The 22,898-nt window shown below is 40.1% G+C and overlaps 2 protein-coding genes across 2 annotated transcripts; one reads left to right on the forward strand and one right to left on the reverse strand.

The window, feature by feature from the left end:
• Nucleotides 1-464: 464 nt before the first annotated feature.
• On the forward strand, nt 465-12,138 carry cnn1b (calponin 1, basic, smooth muscle, b; the record flags this gene model as incomplete). The annotated part of the gene is made up of 7 exons (XM_083930804.1): nt 465-716; nt 5,664-5,785; nt 5,877-5,943; nt 6,817-6,954; nt 7,397-7,513; nt 9,327-9,473; nt 11,896-12,138. Exons 1-7 carry the CDS (start codon nt 657-659, stop codon nt 12,136-12,138), a joined length of 894 nt encoding a protein of 297 aa, XP_083786930.1. The 5' UTR covers nt 465-656.
• A 2,579-nt stretch (nt 12,139-14,717) lies between these two features.
• On the reverse strand, nt 14,718-17,346 carry elof1 (elongation factor 1). Its single transcript, XM_083930879.1, has 4 exons — nt 17,303-17,346; nt 16,426-16,554; nt 16,276-16,346; nt 14,718-15,418 (listed from the first exon to the last, which is right to left on the reverse strand). The coding sequence occupies exons 2-4, from the start codon at nt 16,539-16,541 to the stop codon at nt 15,354-15,356; spliced, it is 252 nt and encodes an 83-aa protein (XP_083787005.1). The 5' UTR covers nt 16,542-16,554; nt 17,303-17,346; the 3' UTR covers nt 14,718-15,353.
• Between the last annotated feature and the right edge of the window lie 5,552 nt (nt 17,347-22,898).

Consider the following 22,898-nt stretch of genomic DNA (forward strand, 5'->3'; position numbering starts at 1 on the left):
TATTATTATTATTATTATTATTATTATTTAGCACTAGCATTAGTATTTTTATGAAATTATTCATTTTTCCACCTTCCGTATTATTGTTATATTTCTGGGTTTACTCTTGGGTTTACCTTAATATTTAAATCACAGATTGTAGATCATGTGTAGGGAAATCGAACAGGGGGCCTTGTTTGTTCCTGATGCTGAAGTGCATGTTAACGCCATGCCAGATGCCCGTAATGACATACGTTGGATGACAGAAGCTTAGCTGAGCGCGTGTGGGCCCCCGTGAAAAGCATCCCGAGCCGCCTGAAGGTGGAAAAAGTGACACTGATTCAATCTAATACCCGAGCGATGACATCACTGCCCCAGATGAGCAGGCTGCGCCCGGATTGGACGGCGGGCCCAGCCAATCAGAGCGCGCACACATGGGAAGAGTTTAAAAAAGATTCAGAAAAGTGTCGGAAAGTTGTCGAAAAGCCTCACGAGCAGGTCAGAGCGCGACTGCGACCAACACACTTTCAGTAAGAACAGTAATAATAAAAGATACCCGCGGGTTTGATCGGGACTTCTCTGTGTGCGCCCCTGCCTCGGACAAAGAGCTGTAACCTGCCTCTCCATTTTTAAAGCCCTCCTCACTCAGCCCTGCTGCAAATAGACAAAACAGCAGCATGACAACACATTTCAGGAGCGGACCGGCCTTCGGGCTCTCTGCCGAGGTCAAGAGTAAGGTAGGTGGGCTTTTTTATATGAGCATGAGGCGTATTGTTCTTTCTGTAGCCTACACAATATAGACACGTTGCTGGAGCATCGGCTGCTGAGAGGTCAAGGGTCAAGAAGGCTAGCTAGCATGATGACGTACACTGTAAACACCCGCTGTGGCACTTCTTTATTTGGCCCTAGCTATAAAGTGTAACTAACTTTCAACACGGGGTTCTTTAAAAACGGAGTCAGTCACAGTGGGATGCTGCGGTCAAATGGTTGTTGCTATGCCTTTATAGAGGCCCATATAAGGAGAAAGTATGGGATTAAACCTTGGTATGTTAGCTGGAGTCATGTTGGCTAATGCTTCTTCTTTTAAGACCAAAACAATGCTGAGAGGCTGAAACTCTTCCCTTAAATGAACACATATTCTTAATTGACAGTTAAAATTCCCATACAGAGGCTGTGCTGTGATAGGGCATCTCACTCCAGTGTGGGTCTGGGTTGTGTGCTTGGGAAACAGCTCTGAGAATAGATCACAAAGTGGGGAAGTGATGGTTTTGAAGGGGAAAAGTAGTAAGGGGTCAAATAGTTAGTGTGATGACGAAGGGGCAGGGCATTCAGACTGAGAGTGGGGCTGAAGCTTGACTCTGTCATTCAGCTACTTCACTGGAAGAAGTCACACTGGTTAGAAATGTGAAAGTCTGGATTTGCACAATTTAAAGGACCATAGTGTACAGTGTATTATGGATAGAGTCTTAGACTGAGACTTCTCTTTATTGATCCATTTCCATAGCTTACAGAACACTTGTGTGGAAAACAAGGAGGTATTAAAAAAAATACAGTTAAAGATAAACAATAAACTCTTAGTTCAATATAGAAGGTAAACAATAGACAATGAATAATAAACTCCGCTAAATATACATAGAAACTTAAACAATAAACTCTTAGTTAAATATAGAAGGCAAACAATAAACTCTGCTAAATATACATAGAAAGTTAAATAATAAACTCTTGTTAAATATAGAAGGTCAATAATAAACACTAAACTCTTAGCTAAATATATATATATATATATATATATATATATATATATATATATATATATATATATATATATATATATATATATATATATATATATAAGTAGAGATAAGAATACAACTAAAATAAAATTCACAGAACTTAAATTATTGCACTTAAGTGGATGAAGTTACTGTGTGAGTGAGCGGCATTGGGTCAGTAGTGGAAGAAGCATTCAAATATTGCTTTACTTAAAAAAACGTTGTTACACTTGTACCACAACTAGGGCTGCAACTAACAAGTATTTTCTTCATTACTTGATTAGTTGTAATAAAATGTGGATCAGTGTTTCCTGCAGCCCAAGAGGTCGTCCTCAAATGTCTCACAACTCTAAGATATTCAGTTTACTGTCACAGAAGAGGAAAGAAATATTCACATTTAAGAAGCTGGAATCAGAGAATGTGGACAGCATAGGATAGCTATGCGCACATGTCAATGTTATAATATTGTATATTAAATTATATTATTATTATTTGTGGTGTAGACGTGTAAGCAGCATTTTGATGTTAAACTGGTGCTTATTTAAAGTAATTTACAAGCTGTTGGTAGTTTACTCTATAACAATGCATCTGATTTCTGACAATACATTCCTATGTGAAATATTAATCAGTAAAACAACATGGTGGAGTAAAATATTTCTGAAATTTAGTGAAGTAGCATCAATAGAAAGCAGAAGCGCCTCAAATTTCGACTTAAATATTGAGTACATGTACTCGGTTACATTCCACCACTGCACGGTGTTGTACCCAGCAAAGCGTGAACAGACACAAGCGTGTTTCCAAGTGCTGAAGCTGTCAGCGTCCTGACAGGAAGTGTTGTTTTGTCTGCGCTGCCTTTATCATGACAGTAGTGACTCTGTACAGTGGGATGAGTCAGAGCTGCTGACAGTCTGTTCAGGATGAGAAAGGTCAGGGTGTGAGTGTTCCAACTGCCAGCTCCTCCTCCTCCTCCTCATCATCATCATCATCATAATCATCATTGTCCTGGAGGGATGTCGCCTCTCCCCTGAATAGTGCCGTCTCTCATCAGAGCTTAAATCTCACACAGAGGTGCACTGCACTCTTTGAAACCCACATTCCTGCCATTACTGCTATTCAACACTCAGCAGCCTTGATTGGAGGGTTGAGTGTTTTGGCGCTGGTCTGGCTGATTTACTGCCATCACTTTAACGTTTCCAAGTTGATAAAATACACAAGGGCAAGCAGAGAATGAACATTATTAGGCAGGGACATAAAAAAGGGCTTCATGGGTCATGCAGGGATGGTAGGTTCCAGCAGCATGACATCAGAGAGCAGCAAGGAGACTGACAGGTACCTCAGCATAATCTAATGTCCTTTTAAGGAGTGACCGGGCTCTGACTTGGAACTTGAGAAAGTGTCCTTACTCTAAACAGTTTACATCAGCGTCAAAGATGACAAAACAATGTCCTGACAGAACACAGGTGCACAGGAGATAGATGGCGCAGACAAAGCCGTGCCAGCCGCTCACACAACGGATCCATGTTACACTGGCCTGAGGAGAGCTAACGAGACACCATTTCTCTGTTTGTGTACGGAGGGATTTCCACTTATCACTTACAAACAGATAGAAGGGTAGATATATATGTACAGTCATGGCCTGCTCTCTGTTGTCTACCCCACATGGTAATATGCAGTATTATTGTATAATATTGGCCTGTGACATTCTACATAGGCTGTGGACCAATACTAAAAGTGTGACTGTCACTTTAAAAATGCTAAAAATTCTTTCTGGAACAAATGAAAAGCTGAATTAATTAACGAATATACCATTACTCAGTTCAGTACTCTGGACTATTTGTTGCTACAGCCTCAGTCTGGTATAACCAGTCATTTAAGGTCTCTAGTGTTGGCTAGTGTTGGCTAATGTTGGCTATCTTTCCATGGATAACTGACATTACATGACATTACACCTAAAGAAATGTAGATGTCATACACCAAAAAGAAGCCAACTATCTCAAATATAATACTAATATATAATACACGCAAACAGCTCTACAATATATTTGACTAAATAGATGATAAATCAACTCTATTTATATGGCACTTTTCATACTTTGTGTAGCACAAAGTGCCTCACAGAAAATAGAAACAAAGCTAAACAAAACATGAACAACAAAGAAACCCCATGAAAACCCAAACCTCCCGCCCCCACAAATGTACACACTGAGATACACAAAGACATTCACATACACTTGCTGTCGCTGAGGAGACACAATATTAATAAAATGATTAGAAAGTTATATTTCTACACAACATTTCAGAGTAAAATATTGTAATGGTATTTTAACAACTCTACATTCAGCCCATTTGAGAGCTTTTAATTCAAAAACCTATGAGAAGACGTTGATAAAGATTAAACCAGTTTTCCCCATCCTTTTGGCCTTGTGGCCCCTCACAAAAAGAGTTCCCTGAGCTCTACAATGAGAAGAACAACACGACTAAATCCAAATGTGAGCTCAGCTCGACTAGAAGCAGGACCTGCCGATCCTGGCCTGTCTTTATCAGACGTGGTTTGCCTGAACAGTCAACTCGCTGTAAAAGGGCAGATTCTGGAAAACCAGAGGGAGAGAGGGGATGAGAGTAAGAGAGAAATATGAGCCAGGCCAATGGGAGAAGACAGAGCAGGGAGAGGGAGGAGTGCTTGGGAAAGCTGTTTCTCCCAAGTTTGGTGTGATGGCCTGGAAGCTACGCTATCCCTGCTGCTTTGAAATACTTGTTTGTGTTGGCTGCTGCTCCCAGACTGTGAAGACTTATCTGCAGAACATTCAGGAAAAGGAGACAAGGTTGTGCGCGTGTATGTGTGCGCGTGCGAGTGAGCGCATGCGCCCAGGAGGGAGAAGAGCCTAAACCCCGTGCCAGAATTCAAAGTATTAGAAGCAACGTGTTTGTGCCAATAAGGAAATGCATGGAGAGAGAGAGGCCAGTGTATTACTCCATGCAGGAATGTCCACAGGCCTTTTTCATTTTTCTTCCTCTGCTTTGAATACGCCTCGTCTCAAAGTATGTTTTTATTATACAGTAGGACTTTCAAAGACATTCCAGTTGTGATGTGCCATCCCTCATGACAAAATATTGGATGAGACCAGTGTTGTTTTAGTTCCTGAGAACTTGGCACTAAGAAGCTGGAATAGTATAACTAAAAGTCGTATTTTTCCCAAACGTAATGGAAAGGGTAACGCCATATTTGGGTGTTATAATTATTGGGAAAATAAACAATTTTGGTATTTATTAGTTGGTATACTTCCAATTATTTAGATCCAGTAAACTGCTACTGTAACCTGGAGAATATTTTGGTCAGTGTACCACAGCTCAGCTAAACATGTGAAAATGTGAAAACGTATTATGGTTCCTGCATAATTATTAATGAATGACATAGGCTTGTTCTTGCCAGGAAATGATACAGAAATTTTGTATTGTATTTATTTGTTCCTTTCATGAAAATGCCTGTTCATTACATTGTACACACAATGATAAATTCAATTCACAATTACATTTACATACATTTAAACATTTACATGAATGGAAAGGAGCAGATAAGATAATACAATTCTTATATTTGTCTGCCCCTTATGACACAGGTAAAATAAAGCATCACCAATTGAAAATGCTAAATTGGAATGGAATTTATATTCCACTGGATAATATTTGACATGATTTGGTGAACACGTTGACACCACAGCAGTTGCATGCATACTTTTTTTTTATTCATCTGTTTTCCATTTGTCATGCAATTCACTAGAATGACCAAAGGCTTGCCACCAGAGAGTAGGCTTGGTCATGGAGAGTCAGCTGTCGTTATGTAACAAAACTGAATATAAAACAAAGGTCCAGTCTCATGTTTGACCTCTGACCTCTGTCCCATCTCCCCCTCAGCTGGCAGGGAAGTACGACTCCCAGAAGGAAGAGGAACTGAGACTGTGGATTCAGGATGTGACGGGCAAAAGGATGGGGGACGGCTTCATGGAGAGCCTGAAGGATGGAGTCCTGTTGTGCGAGTGAGTGGTTCGGACACTGAGAAACATCCCACTTTTTAATCAAGTCCCCCATAAAATGTTAGTTTCCTGAATTGTGTCTCTTTCTTTGTAGACTCATTAATGTGCTTCAGCCAGGTTCTGTGAGAAAGATCTCCAACTCCAGTCAAAACTGGCATCAGGTAATGCCCCAGCTCTATGGAGAAAAAAAAAAAGACCTATTTGCCCCGCGAGTGTCAAGGTAGTTTTCCAGAGCATGTGTAACTTGATTAGTCTACTGAATTGGCATTGACAACAAAGCTGTTATTTACATTCCATAAAGTAGCTGCATATCAAAAGAAGCAAATGTCCACATGGCTTTTATTAGAACTGAAAAAGCAAACAGGGCTGTCAAGGCTTAATTGAAGCTCTACCCAAAGATTCTCCCTTTGTGTGCTTTCATTTACAAGTGTTAATATCAGAGTCAAATATTATAAGGGCAATGATCTCATTATTCTATATAGTGTACACACCAAACTGTAATCACACAACGGCATTCTGGGTGATTTGAGTGTTTAGATAAAGATGAACAGCTAGCCGGGCTCTGTACAAAAGGATCAAAATCTGTCTTTGTGCTAAGCTAAGCTAACCGCCTCGTATCGGTAGCTTCATATTTGCCATTCGTATATACGAGTGGTATCAGTCTTCTTATCTAACTCACATTAATGATTATATACTGTTATTTAACACTTTGTCTTTCAAATTAAAATGTTTTAAGTATAGTGTTTCTGTGGACATAATCTAAACCTTTTCTGTCTACAACAAATATAAATGACATTTATAATGAAATTAAATATTGCATTGTTTATGGTCATTATCATAGGCAAACTCAATGTAGAAATGCATGCAATGCTACAGGAGCACGCTGTCTGTGTGGACAGCACACACAGGAGCCGCAGCAGTTTCAGTGAGGTAGCCGCCATACACTGCTCATGCATGCCGTGGCCCGGGCATTAAGGAACATGCCAAATAGATGCTCTACTAAACTACTTCCATTGTCTGCTCATTTTCCCCAGCTGGAAAACATAGGGAATTTTGTCCGTGCCATCACAGAGTACGGCCTCAGACCAGATGACATCTTTGAGGCCAACGATCTGTTCGAGAACGTCAACCACACTCAGGTCCAGAGTACACTCATCGCTCTGACTGGAATGGTGAGGGGACACACACACACACACACACACACACACACACACACACACACACACACACACACACACACACACACACACACACACACACACACACACACACACACACACACACACACACACACACACACACAAGGACATCTGTTGTAGGAAAGACTGATGTTGGTGCTCGACTGGCATCTGAATGATACTGAATGCAATCCATTAAAGCTAGAGTAGACAAAAACAAATTGTGAAGCATTAATGATGATGTACATAGGTATATTAAACATATCCATGTTGCATACACAAGTCTACCTGTGTGAGTGCTTTTAGTTGCATAGTCAAGGACTGCAATATGGCAACAGCAGTAGAATAATAAAAACAATATGGGTATGAAAAATGCTCTCTATTACCAAGATTTTCCCTTCTGTCTCTGCCACCTCTTTCTCTCTTTCTCTCACAGGCCAAATCCAAAGGTTTCCACTCCAAGTACGACATAGGAGTGAAGTACGCCGAGAAACAGCAGCGCCGCTTCGCCCCAGAGAAGCTCAGGGAGGGACGTAACCACATAGGCCTGCAGGTCAGAGCGGCGGAAATGTGAAATGTGTACTCTACTACTTTTATGAGCATGCTTGCTGTGTCCAGAGTATAGACTGTATAGAAAATGGACGTAGCCTCTCCGTCGAGGTCCGTTCTCTCAACTTGATCCAATCGTCCTCTCCTACAGGAGTCTCCATCTTGTCAGACTTTGACTCCACCTCATATCCTCTTACCAAAAAAGGGCATGTATGTGAAGTTGGGGGGGAGGGAGATACGTCCACCTGGCTGACGTTTACCTCCAAGGAGAAGTGAGGGCCAGAGGCTAGCTGTCACTCAAGAGGCCACACCCCCAATTATTCCTAAACTTCAACCTCAAATAAAATAAAAACTAGCCTGGTCCAAAAAAATCCACCCCCCTAAACATACAGACTAGAATGTTTTTTTGTACCAGGCCTTAAACAGGTTTAATGATGATGTAAAAACAGCCTGTTTAACATGGGGATCAATGAGAAACTGCTCTATTATGAAACCTGCCCCTAGTGGACACCTGTAACTAGTGACATATTTGGCACTTCCTTATTGGATCAACCAGGAAGTTGCTGTGGTTGGGGCTTGGTCCAGAGATGTTCATCTGGCCAAGATGCTTGTCGTTGTGCCCCCTACAGGACTCATTCAGAAAATCTTCACAGTAATAATCTTATTATTATTATTATTATTATTGCTGTGCAAAAGAATAACAGGTTAATTGGAAATTGGCCATCAATCTATGATCTTCAATTTGTTTTAGTAATACAGATACAGCTTAGGCCCATTGTGACTGCTGCGTCCCCATACTATTATGTGTTTTAAGTTATTTTGTTTTCAAGTTTTCAGTTATTTGAGTTTTTCAATTCTGAGATGAGAATTATTTTCAGATCTCTGAACAAATAGTTTGTTGTTCAGAAGAGATGGTAATTTCTCATTCATTAAAGGTATTTTGAGGTAGGTTTTGACTCATGTGCAAAAGTCTAAAACAAGAGTACAATTGTCTACAATTTGCACAATTACCACTTGCACATTATTCTCAGTGAAATTATCAGACTCTTCAAAACTTCTTAACATTATTTACAGGTGACAGTAATGACCTAGAAATCACAATCAACCACAATGAAGATTAGAACTTAAAGTGTTACATACTGTCAGGAGGTACAATTTGTTTTCTATTGAACTACTGCAGTTTTTTCCATTTTTGTTTTCGTTGAAGAAGCTTTCTTTTTTTTTTTTTGATGGAAGTCCTTGTGGTAAATATTCTGTTCATTGTATATGACTTTACAGGAAAGATCAAAGTTGAATTTTGTTCATACGGTATATGACACATTGATACACAAACATTAATGTCTACATACAAGCAGCATTGTATAGTATTGACTACCCCCAGTAAACTTTTCTTTACTGTTGGACTGGGAATCTCAAAACTCAGTATGATGCCCAAAAGCATTCAGCGAGACAAAACTGAGAATCTTCTATAATACAGTAAGCAGTCAGTGTCAACAAACACTAAAAGAAAACAGAGATTTTTATACATGAACCATTTCCAGTGTTGACTGTGATGGTGAAAAACACCTTAACACTTTGACCAGTATGGCTCACACAATGACAGAACAACTTTCATTTTGGTGCAATTTGCCTGTTTACCTACAATAACTGGTTTTAAAGCATGAATAAAATGTTTTGGGTTTGAGTTCTACCTTTTGCCAACAGAAGGTGTGATGTTGTGATGTGATTGCATTTACAGTTTGGGAAATATAAAGACTGTTAATGAGCTTAAGCGATTGAGAAATACTGTCACTTACTCCATTTTGCTGTGTCTCTAGATGGGCACAAACAAGCTTGCCAGCCAAAAGGGTATGACCTCTTATGGCACACGACGCCATCTGTATGATTCCAAGATGGCCATGGACAACCCAGTGGACCAATCTACTATCAGCCTACAGATGGGCACCAACAAGGGAGCCAGCCAGGTAAACTGAGATAAATTGATGGGTAAAGGTAAGGCTGGTGTTATTCTCTTCTTCGTTGTCAAGAAATCCCATGAAAAGACCCAAATTCACAATGTAACATCTGGTGCGATTGTTAGTGCATACAAAGTATAGTTAGCAGGCAAGAAGAGAGAAGTCTAAACAGTTGGTTAAAATTGTCTGCCAAAAGTAGTAAACGGTTGAATAGTTAGCTAAAAGTAATGGATAAACCGTTGAATAGTTAGCTCAAAGTAATGAATAAACAGTTGAAATGGTTAGCTCAAAGTAATGAATAAACAGTTGAAATAGTTAGCTAAGAGTAATGAATAAACAGTTGAATAGTTAGCTCAAAGTAATGGATTAACAGTTGAAATAGTTAGCTCAAAGTAATGAATAAACAGTTGAATAGTTAGTTCAAAGTAATGAATAAACCGTTGAAATAGTTAGTTCAAAGTAATGAATAAACCGTTGAAATAGTTAGCTCAAAGTAATGGATTAACAGTTGAATAGTTAGCTAAGAGTAATGAATAAACAGTTGAATAGTTAGCTCAAAGTAATGGATAAACAGTTGAAATAGTTAGTTCAAAGTAATGGATTAACAGTTGAATAGTTAGCTAAGAGTAATGAATAAACAGTTGAATAGTTAGCTCAAAGTAATGAATAAACAGTTGAATAGTTAGTTCAAAGTAATGAATAAACCGTTGAAATAGTTAGTTCAAAGTAATGAATAAACCGTTGAAATAGTTAGCTCAAAGTAATGGATTAACAGTTGAATAGTTAGCTAAGAGTAATGAATAAACAGTTGAATAGTTAGCTCAAAGTAATGGATAAACAGTTGAAATAGTTAGCTCAAAGTAATGGATAAACAGTTGAAATAGTTAGCTCAAAGTAATGGATTAACAGTTGAATAGTTAGCTAAGAGTAATGAATAAACAGTTGAAATAGTTAGCTCAAAGTAATGGATAAACAGTTGAAATAGTTAGCTCAAAGTAATGGATTAACAGTTGAAATAGTTAGTTCAAAGTAATGGATTAACAGTTGAAATAGTTAGTTCAAAGTAATGGATAAACAGTTGAAATAGTTAGCTCAAAGTAATGGATTAACAGTTGAAATAGTTAGCTCAAAGTAATGGATTAACAGTTGAAATAGTTAGCTCAAAGTAATGGATTAACAGTTGAAATAGTTAGTTCAAAGTAATGGATTAACAGTTGAAATAGTTAGTTCAAAGTAATGGATAAACAGTTGAAATAGTTAGTTCAAAGTAATGGATTAACAGTTGAAATAGTTAGTTCAAAGTAATGGATTAACAGTTGAAATATTTAGTTCAAAGTAATGGATAAACAGTTGAAATGGTTAGTTCAAAGGAATGGATAAACAGTTGAAATAGTTAACTCAAAGTAGTTGAAAAATTATTTAGAATGATATTTTATTTATAAAAAAACGTTTAATTAATAAGAGGTTTTCAAAGTGGGAGGCGGGCTCGGGAACATGATTGTTGTCAATGGAGTAGACTATGTACGTGTGATTTGACAAAAAATAACCCACTGTGCCCATGACATCATAATGAGGGAACATGTCATGCAATGCAACAATGTGGCTTAGTCATGTGTTTAATAGTTTTTGAACAGTGGAGCTCTATGGCACGCTATGGAGGAATAGGATGTAGGCCTACCAGGCTGTGGATAAACAGACACAGTAATATGTGTTAATAGGATCATTTCAATGTTTTTGGGGGGCCTCAGGGGATTTTTTTAACAATAAGAATATAAAATATCACTATATATATATATATACACAGTATATATATGTATAGTATACATGTATGTCCATAGTAGGGCTGCACAATAAATAGAATATTAATCATGATTACAATTCTAGCTTCCCATAATTAAATGAATATGATCGACTGTGATATGGATGTTTAAAAATGCTCCGCTCATAGAAACTTCTGCTGCAAATCAAATGAAGTACTTCCTAAACTAACAGCCAGCCTCCAGGGAGCGATCCAGATGTTTTAGCTTCACTTTTGTTGAGCTATCATGTGCTGCATGGACCCTGTAGCGTCAGCCTGTGCAAACAACTGAATTTTGCAGCTGCAGTCCAGAGTAGAAGAGTAATATACATACATCTATAAAGAGAGAGCAGACGGGCAAATCCAAAATCAAATATCTGGAACAGAGGGCCATGAGCTAGTCCCTTTTGGTACAATCACGAGATCCTCTGAATTCAGGTGAAGAAAACCCTTATTTTGAGTCAAAGATGTGTACATTAGCAGGATGTAGCGTAACATGGAAGTGAAAGCAGCTCTGGTGCAGCCCTAGTTAATTCTCATTGTCTGTTCAAGAAGCTTTGGAAAAAATAGATTTTGGTTACCTGTGTAGAATGTCTTTTTCAAAAGCCCTTCATCTTGCTTTGTGTCCCTCAGGCTGGCATGACAGCCCCAGGAACTAGGAGGCACATCTTTGACAAGAAGCTGGAGCTGGAGAACTGTGACACAACCACCATTTCTCTGCAGATGGGCACTAACAAAGTGGCCTCCCAGCAGGGTATGACCACCTACGGCCTGCCCCGCCAGGTCTACGACAACAAGTACTGCACCAACCCAACCGAGGCCTACAACAACGGGAGCGAGGTGGAGTTTGATGGCTACAACCAGTACTCTGACTAATAAGACCACAGACAGCCCCCCCCCCCCCCCTCTTTGCTTAACTCGAGACAACCAACCACAACCATCTTTGTGATGAGCAATCCTTACAGATATTTAACGCTGAATGACGTCCTCGTCGTCTTCATTCCCCAGCTTTTTCTAAACTTACTTTTAGGGATTTGTTGTTTTTCTTTCCATGAGAAAAAGTGTTTGCACTGACCTTACGTCAAAGATTTCATGCAGTGGCCAACCTACGTATCCCATTGCTGTGGTGAATTTTATTTCCGACCGAGCAATATGACCTTCGCTATTTATATATATATTTTTTATTTTGCATTGTAATTAGTAATGTATAATTGTTAATACCCCTCCCCTCCACTTTGAACACTGACAAAGCAGAATTTAAAGCTTCTTGAAAGGAAAAAAAGTGACCGTCGTGGTGCTATTGAACTTTGACCTGTTGGAGTCAACGTCCACATTGGAGCTCCACATGGTCAAGGATTACCACTCCTCGTATGACACAAAAGTTCCAGGTCCACAGACTGAGCGGCCCGACGATGCAGGAGGACTTGTAGTTTTGTGCGGACATTGCTTTGTTCTGTGAGCACCTGCGCTGTCATGCTCACAAGCCTGCCAGATTACCCAGCACGCCATTTTATTTTATTATATTAACATGGTTTTGTGTACAGCATAAGTCTGTTTTTTTTTTTTAAAGGAAGTATCTAGAAAAAGAGGTCTTTCAGACAATGCTTTTATACAGTAAAAGAGAAAATGTAGGTGTTGAGATATATAGTTTGGCGTTAGGGTAAACGTAGTCCCCAGTAGTTTTTGTCCTGTTTCATCCCTTAGGAAAGGTCTCATTCCTGTCTTATGCCTTTTAGTGCTGCTGTTTGTTTGCATTTGACCTGGCTTCACCTTGTGCGCATTAAGCAGTGGTGGAATTTACACATTTGCTCAGTACGTATTTTAGGTACCGTATTTTCCGCACTATGAGGAGCACCTAAAAACCTTCAAATGTCTCAAAAGCCGACAGTGTGCCTTATAATCCGGTGCTCCTTATATATGGACCAATATTGAGCCACAACAGGTCTCGCAACTACGGTAAGCAGCCGCCGACTCTATTTTCCCCCGTAGAAGAAGTAACGTGCGGTGCATGTTGAGATATACGACTGCGTGAAGCGTGCCGTTTCATTTCCATGTGTGTGTTTGTGTAAAGAGCCCAAAATGGCTCCTGTTAAGAGACACGCTTACGACGCAGAGTTTACACTCAAGGCCATTAGTCACGCAGTAGAACACGGGAATAGAGCAGCAGCCAGAGAGTTGAACATGAACCAATCAATGGTGCCGAAGTGGAGGAAGCAACAACCATCTGACTGTTTTATTGACATTCCCTTTAGCGCAGCTCCATCTAATGGATGCAGAACGTCCAGCCCCCACTGTAGCGTCTGTTCTATGTGCCTTATAATGTGGTGCGCCTTATATATGAAAAAAGTTTCAAAATAAGACATTCATTGAAGGTGCGCCCTATAATGTGGAAAATACGGTACTTTACTTGAGTATTTCCATTTGATGCCACAATGCTTATTTTGTACTTTTTAGTTCACTAGTTAATAGTCAGTTATTTGACAAATGAGGTTATAAAAAGTTACAGTATAGGTAATAATCTTTATCATTTTACAGACATTTTGCTAATGATGTGGATACTTTTACCGAAGGAACATTTCAAATGCAGGACTTTTACTATCGGGGTGTACATTTGTGGAATTGCTACTTCTACTCAAGTAGAGTGCCCGAGTACTACATCCACCAGTCAGTAAATGGCAGGACCAAAGTCGACCCTGGTGCCTGCAGTCCCTGATAATGAAACATGCTGAATATACAGATGAGACTCTTGTTTTGAAATGCCTGCGTCATACTGGTAACCCGCCGAATGTCTTGAATGTAATGTTATTGGATTCTGGAAGTTTGGACACTTTGCTGTTAAGGGATTACACATCCAAAAGCAGCAATTTACATTTCCGAAGTTTCAGGCTCAGGCACCTGTTGTCTAGTGTTACATCATATCCAAACCTCTGCCTTTCGAACCTCACATTTATTAGCTTTGAATTGCTGTCAGAATTGGCTGTCAAATCATCTTTATGTTCGTGTTGATGTGCTGAATGGGCCAACAGATTGGAGCTCCTGAATTGTTCTTTTGTCACTCGGCAACAAAAGGCACCAGAGCCAAGCACATGAAGCGGTGTGCCATCTAGTGGGTGGAGAGCCCATGTACACTTGCTGTAGTTTCATTCCCTCAAACATTGAAACATTCCCTGTATTCGATCAAATGTAGGAATGGTTTTTAGGTCACTCGTCTCCAGAATGGTAACAATGCTGAGTAAATGTGTAGTCACCTTTCACCTTGAGATGTTGGCTTTGTTCCAACATTGTTCAAACTATACATCTTTGCTAACCTCTTGGTTTTTTTTTTCTTCTATATGCGATTCACTAATTATGACATTTGTGCAATAAAAACACTTGAAAAAACGTGGTTCTGATATAATCTTATTACCTAAAAATACACAGCAGATGTGAAATACACAGGAGTAGTGTTATAGAAATTACATGATTGTGATTTGTCTTTTTGAAAAGGAAAAGGAAAAATTTCGCAGTACAAATGTATACTGGTGAAAAAAAAGATTTGAAATGATTTGGCAGTTCAAAAACAACAACTCAAAAATCAATGATTCAGTGCATTAGAGACAGGGTTAAAAACTTAACTAAAAATACTTCCTCAAACGTAACACTTGTGTCATGATCTACCAGTAAAAACCGACCGACGAGAGAATGTGAATCTATTCTTCGTAAGCACAGAGAATCTAGAGGCAGGACATGGAATGTTTTCCACTGATGGAAACTTCAGTGACATTTAAAACTCATAATTTAGTCCCAAATAAAGTAAAAGGATCGTGATTGGATCATTAAAAAAAACAAAAACAAATCACTAACGGGAAGACTTTCCCACTGAGAACTGACCAAACAAACATGGCAACCCTCCGGCCCAGCCAGAGGAACGCGTCATGCTCAGACAGCAACACTGTAGCAAAATTAAACCCTAACGCAAAAACGTTATGCTTCTGTTGTGAAGAGTTTTGCTACATTGTGCTAGCTGAACAGGACCTAATTCAGTGGACCAATCACAGGTGTGAAATGTAAGGAGTGAGGTTAGGGTGAAGGTGAGTCACAGGAAAACATGACTATTGATTGGCTGCTTCACAGGCATCGATCCAATCGCTGTAAACGTCCACTGGCTCCGACAGATCTGAAGGAAAGGTTAAGAAGCGTTCCAAAAACGAACCACATGGTATTTGACTTTTGACCAGATTTTCATTTCATTTCACAAAACTTTGAGCAATCCTTCAACCTAAAACACAAGCAAACTAGCCTGGGAACCAGACGAATCTGTCACAGACACGTCCGGCCTCTGCTGTCCACACAGGGTGCCTTCTTTCTCCTGCAGCCGGGGCACAAACCAGCGAGACTGACAGAGGCTTGAATGTAATCGCTGATCGTAACTAGCATCATAACTGGCATTAAGCTGCAGTAGCTCAGTCCATAGGTGACTCGGCTGGGAACCGTAGGGTCACCTGTTCGAGTCCCTGTGTGGACCATGAATGTAGCGTGGACTGGTGGCTGGAGAGGTGCCAGTTAATCGGCAGGGAGGTGCTGTTGAGCAAGGCACCAAACCCCCAACTGCTCGGGGCACTGAGCCATTGGCAGCCCCCTCGCTCTGACATCTCTCCATTAATTACATGTATATAGGTCCTGTTTGTGCATGTGTGTATGTGTGGGCCTGTGGGTGTGTAACCTGAATAATAATAATAACAGAATGAAAAAATTGAATTACTTTATTAATCCCGCAAGGGGGAATTAATAATCCCTGTCCGGTGCCACTCACCAATCTCAAGAAGCTGGCGTCATTAGAAACGGATGGGAAGGACCCGGTGCTTTCAAAACATAGCTGGCACATGATTGGATGAAACATCTACCTATCAAACTCTCACTGAAGTCAAGCAGGAGAAAACCTTGTCTTCTCTCTCCCGTTCTGATCAAAGGGATTCCATTGCATCATTGAGTCATAACAGGACACATGAGATACTCTGTTGGTCCAAAGGATACAGGTGATGGGCGTCTGGAACTCCTCCAGGCAAACACTGCATGATATAATTCCTGTGTTGCGGGTTCGTTCCCTGGAAAACAGTTAGTATCTTAGTCATGATATTCAAGATGCATTCCTCTGTTTATCGCTATTTCAAAAAAATCACTTACATTTTGACATCACAGGATTTCTCGTGGTTACAGAACGGGCAGGTGAACTGGACGTCCAGGTTACCCGTCATCTTCTTCTTCGGGGGTGGCTTTCTCTTTGACTTTCTGCGCCCCATTTGTGATGTATGTCTGCAGGAGAAAGAAAATACAACTGTTTGTCTTCCTCCTTACCTGACACTTGCACACTCAATCCAAACTGTTTCCACAGAGATACCAACGCACCCATGTGTGTTGTGTACCTGTGTGTTTGTTATTGAATTTACAGTAGGTTTACCATGTAATTCACTGAGACACAGTAAGTAACGCTACAAGCATGCTTCACTGCTTTGCATCCATCCATCTATACACATGTAATAGAAATATAACCTATTCCAGGCCGCTCCGTGCACAGTTCAATGTCTCGACAGAAGACAGTAATTCCCACACCGTTGTCACCAGTGAGGGCTTGCTCGGAATCCCTGCTCAGTCACAGGCGGATGAAACCACTGGAGCCAAACTAACCTCCTCCTGTGACAACATTCACGTTTCACCTTTTCCTCCTGGAGGATAATAAACGTCGCCTCCAATTATTCAAAGCTAAATCCGAACTGTGCTCTATTACAGCGTCATTCTCAGTCTGTAGCTCAAATGTGATCCAAACAAATCGACCTACGCCAACCAGGATGAGCGGAACACTTGCACTGGAGCGCCAAAAGCTACCTCTGCACGCTAGCTAGCTAGCTCGCTAACAGTTGCTCGTCTGTGGGGGGAACTGTGTGAGCTCAAAGCAGCTTCTAATAAACGACTTTGGAGGTCAAAGGTAAAGAGGGTCTCGGCTGTTATGAGCGGGTTTATTTCGCATTTGCGTAAAGATGTGTCTGACTGCTGCTTTTCTTACCAGAGGGATGTTAGTCTCCAAAGAAGGATGCTCTGGCTGTGGATTCTGGGGCCGCGTCTTATTGGTTGGTTGGGAATCTGGCCGCTTTTTGATTGGCTAAAAGGTGGAGACTGACAGCCTTATGTATCCAATAGCGGATCTCGTCTTCTGGGTTAACTCCCGCCTACTAGATAGATAGATAGATAGACAGACAGACAGATAGATAGATGGATAGATTGATTGATTGATTGATTGATTGATTGATTGATTGATTGATGGATGGATGGATGGATGGATGGATGGATGATTGATTGATTGATTGATTGATTGATTGATTGATTGATTGATTGATTGATTGATTGATTGATTGATTGATTGATTGATTGATTGATTGATTGATTGATTGATTGATTGATTGATTGATTGATTGATGGATAGACGGATAGACGGATAGACGGATAGACGGATAGACGGATAGACGGATGGACAGATGGACGGATAGACAGACAGATAGACGGATAGACAGACGGATAGACGGATAGACAGACATATAGATAGATAGACAGATATCTATAGATAGACAGATATCTATAGATAGATAGACAGATATCTATAGATAGACAGATATCTATAGATAGATAGACAGATATCTATAGATAGACAGATATCTATAGATAGGTAGATAGACAGATATCTATAGATAGACAGATATATATAGATAGATAGATAGACAGATATCTATAGATAGATATATATCTTTAGAGATCTGCAGGTCATGGGTTGAAACCACCTCCAGTGGTGATTCATGATCCCCCCTTTGAAGTCTTACGTACGTCATCTGTTCCAACAGCCAATGAAGTCTTTGCTGTGTGGTAATCATATGCATTCTGGCCAACACTATCAGCATAGCCCTGCCAAAGTGGAGTAACTCCAAAAGGTTTTCTGAAGCACTTGCCAAAAGCTCAATTAGCCTGAATTACCACTTTGGTGCTATTGTGGTGCTGTGTATTGGCGGGCACGGTTCCAATCAGCACTTTACAGGTTGCTAAATGAAAATAAATCCCAATTGGCATTACTCGCAGCCTCAATTTACCTGGAAACATCAAGTCTCTATGGATGAACTGAGATCAGCTGATGGATCCTCATGGTTACACCCACTGATTTTACTCCTAAAATATTGAAAGGTCTGAGCTACATGAACTCAGGGTTCAAATATAGTGAGGGAAATAATAGGTGTATGTGTGTGTATGGGTGATCCCTGCTGTGGCATAGAGCCACAGGAATAAACACTCCTGGGAGGAACTCCTGCTGAGAACTGATGAGGGGCAAGAGGAGTGTCAGTGCTTCATTAGGTGCTTTGGATCAAAGACTTAGCGTGGGATACGACTTCTGAGGATTGAGTTGAAGAACTGTGCCATCCTGTGATTTATGCTATCCAATAAAAGTAAGGTGAAAAAATAGAAGTCTATTAAAATGTATTTCAAATCTGAATTTGTTTTCAGGTAATAGAATAATAAATGATACAGGTCCAAACTTGAATAGCCACCTGAAAGGAATAGCAGGGAAATGCATGAACTCATTCACACCCTGAGGCCTCCGGTTCCATTGGATGTAATGGTGCAGTCATAAATGTGTGATGAGAACTCTGATGACAGGGAAATCAGATTTTGAGAGGTAAACACAGTTTGAGGGTCCCTTTCTGATTGTTCCAATATAGTACAGTGTAATATTCTTAGGGTAAACCCATTCAATCCTTTTACAGTCCGCGTCTGTCCAGTGGCTGTGGTCACTGAGTGCAAAACACATGAGAACAGGTTCTGTTAAACTTTCAAACAGATAGCTGTTTAGCGACCTGGCCATACATCATAACAATTTAATATATAAGATTTATAACACGACAATTGACCATGGCTTCACAACAATAATATCCGTTCTGACGGAAGCTGAAGCGTTCTCCGAGCCCTTCAGTGTCCTTTAACCAGAGGAAATGGCTTCAATCACTGGGTGATCTGCACCAAAGTGGAAGTAAGATTTATTTACACACTTCGAACAGTCTACTGGGGACATTTCATATTTGTACATGAGCACTAACATGTCCAATTAGTATAAGAAACCTATAAGTGACCTTGATGAGAGAAAGCAAAAATAACGTTTGGGCGACGCTCAGCCTGAGCTGCTCAGGTGGTGGTTCTCTTTAAAAATGGAAATGAAGAAGACTTTGTGAAGGACTGAAGTATGCTCCAGGATGTTCTGACAACACTGTTGCTTTTTCATGCACATCAGTAACCTGAAAATGGCCTTACCCCGGTTAAGAGAATAAAAGTAACTCTTCCTCCGGTACAGTAGGTGGCGCTCCACCAACATACAGCTGGACTGAATACAGCTTTTTTTGCAGTTCACCTTTGTCAAAATCACAAAAGCCAAAACAAAACTAAAGAAAAAAGAAAACATCCTGCAGAAAACACAGCAGAATCAGCTTTCGTTTGGGTACAAGTGGTTTTTGTTTTTTCTCCCATCCCGACTCCATAAATAGTCATATTTACATGCTTCTTTTTGAAGACACTCAGTTTAGTTGTTTTTTGATCTCGCTGCTTAGTTCACTCCCCTGTCTGACCCCGTTACTGACATGGTAAAGGAATTTAATGGAGTTCGTACCTTTCTCTGCCTGAAAACCATGTTCCCTCTCAGACTGTGTCCCTCCTCTCTGTGTGGAACAGGATTTGCAGGTTGTGGGGGAGGCTTTTGTTGGCAGCCTTATACATCATCTCTACTGTACGATAGTTTATTAAATCATATATTTGAGTACTTTTGATTTGATAAATAATTGATTTGTATGTGCCCTATAAATGGCATGATGTAGAAATCTCAAAGCTCTTTCTTGGAGTACTAAGAGGGGATGTGTGTTGCCTTTATAAATGTGTCCCCACACCTCTGCACAGTATTGTAGGTGTAGAGAGACCAGTTCGCAGCAGATGAAGTCCTTTCTGATTTAGTAGTTTTTGTGCCTTCCACAGTATGGCCACACTCCTGGACAGCTTACTTTTTAAATGTCTTATGTATGGTTTCAATAATCCCTCCCAGCACTTTGTTCTCACTAACCCTTTAAATATTCACTCCATTAACTTGAATGTTAATACTCTTGTTGCAGCCTTTTTCCTATACAGCATGTATTTAGTTTTCTCTAGATTTAGTGATAGTTTATTTTTTTAAACCACACATGAAGCTTGGTCATTTCATTATTGACTGTTTCCACTTAATTGGTTCAAATCCTCCCCAGAACAGAACATTTTAGTATCATCCTTGAATAATAGTAATTTCAGAATATTGGATACTTTGCATATGTCATTTATATATAGTATCAGCTTTGGAACTGACCCCTGTGGGACCCCATAAACTATGTCCAAGCAAGTTGATGTGCTAATTTAACAAATTGAGATCTCTTGTGTAGGTAGCTCTTGACCCATTCCATTACTATACCTCTAATACCATATCTCTCCAGTTTACCTGTCAAAATATCATGGTTAATGGTGTCAGATGCTTTTTTCAGACCCATGAAGAGTCCAATTGAGTGTAGTTACTGGTCAGTAGCAACAGTAATGATTTCCACAGACTCAGTTAAAGCTAGAGCAGGCGAGTGGTTTCATCTGAATCCATATTGCTGTCATATAGCAGATTGGGTTGGCTGATGAAGTTGTCTAGCCTGTTGTTCAATAGCTTCTCTAGGATTTTTGACAGTTGTGGCAGTATTGAGACTGGTCTGTAATTAGTACATTTGTGTATGTCACCTTTCTTGAACAGTGGCAATACCTGGTTACTTTCATTTTGGTGGGAAATGTCCCAGTTTGAAATGACAGGCTGCAAATACTGTATATGTCAGAGGTGAAATTATTTTGTCCAACACTTTCTTAATTAGCCTCAGGTCTAGGTCATTGACATCAGTGGATTTTTTTGCTACTCATTTTTTGACCAGGTGTCTAATAATGTCCTTCACTGGTGTGAGAAACATTGTGCTGGGATTTCTGCCTCCGTCCTTATCGAAGTGGTCCCAGTGCAGGGGTGAGTCAGGGATGTACTTGGCTAAGTCTGGCCCCACATCAACAAAGAAGCTGTTGAATCCCTCTGCTGCGATCTCCACGTTGTCTGCCTTCATGTTCTTATCCTTGAGGTATGGAGGGTGGATAGATTTTGTGTTTTTATTCTTGATCACATTGTTTAGTATATCCCATAGTCTTTTGGTATAGTTCCTGTTTTCTGCTAGTAGATTACTGTAACATTCTTTCTTGGGATCATTTAGGATGCTATTTAGTTTGTTTCTGTACCGTTTGTATCTCTTTTCTGACCGGTCCCTCCTTAATTTTATGAACTATCTGTACAGAGTGTTTTTCTTCCTGCAGGCATTTATCAATGTTTTTGTGAGACATGGTTTCCCCTCCTTATTCTGATATGTGTATCTTTTTTCCACAGCACGTTGTCTGTCATACAGCGTCTTGAATATTTGCAAAAAGGGATCATATGCACCATTCACATCTGTTTGATTGTAAACATGGTTTCCGTTTTGCCTCAGTAGTTCATTGTTCAGTGTATTTATTCTTTCTTCAGTCCTGACCCTTCTATATGTGTTTTTGTCCAGTGTCTGTCTCAGAGTGTGTTTCCAGACATAGATAGTAAAGATTGGTAGGTGGTCACTTACATCACTTATCAGTAGTCCTCTTAGGTAATTCCCTAAAATGTTAGTGAAAATATTATCAGTCAGATTAGCACTGTGTGTTGTGATCCTGCTAGGTGGTGTAATGAGAGGTTGTAAGCCCATCGCATACACTGTATTAGTGAACTCATCGATCATCGTGTTTTGTTTGGGGTTGAGTAAGTCAATATTTACATCACCACAGATAAAAACCCTCCTTTTGGCTAGATTCTGAGAATATTCCTCCCACACATTCATTGAAATCTTCTGTTTTTGAATCCGGTGCTCTGTAAACACGGACTACTACTACTTATTTTTACCTTTCTTCACACATATTTCAACTGTCACACGTTCCATTTAGTGTTCAACAGCTTTAGACATATGTTGTAGTCTCATACTTGATGTTATTGTCAATGAACAGGGCAACTCCTCCCCGCGGGCTTATATCCATCCAGGAAAAAATCTGTGCCTTTGTCTTCATTAATCCATGTATCGAACAACACAATGATGTTGAAGGTTTTCCTTGATGTGCTCGAAGTTGGTGTATAGACTCCTGCTATTAAAGTGAATTCCCATCCATCTCAATGCTCGCGTTGTATTGATCTTCAGTGTAGTACTGACATTTCTCAATTGTCCCTGCTTCAGCAGTGCAGTCTTGTATTTTCTGTTGGTGAATCTCAGCACGACAGCTCGTGTTCCAGCCTCTTTCCTCTGGGGTAAGAGGTGACATACTTCCACATTGTTGAAATCCACAATGATGTCTTTGTCAGCCAGGAACCCAGACACCTGCTCCTCCACAGATTTGATATCCGATTCATCAGGCTCCCTCGACCGGTTGGCCACAGCCGCACTAGTGTAGGTCTGATGCTTAATCTTGAGGCCAGTCACAATCATCTCGTCAAGTCTTCCTTGCTGGTCCAGCTCTTCCACTCT

Source organism: Echiichthys vipera (genome assembly GCF_963691815.1).
Source record: "Echiichthys vipera genome assembly, chromosome: 17".
NCBI classification, from domain to species: domain Eukaryota; kingdom Metazoa; phylum Chordata; class Actinopteri; order Perciformes; family Trachinidae; genus Echiichthys; species Echiichthys vipera.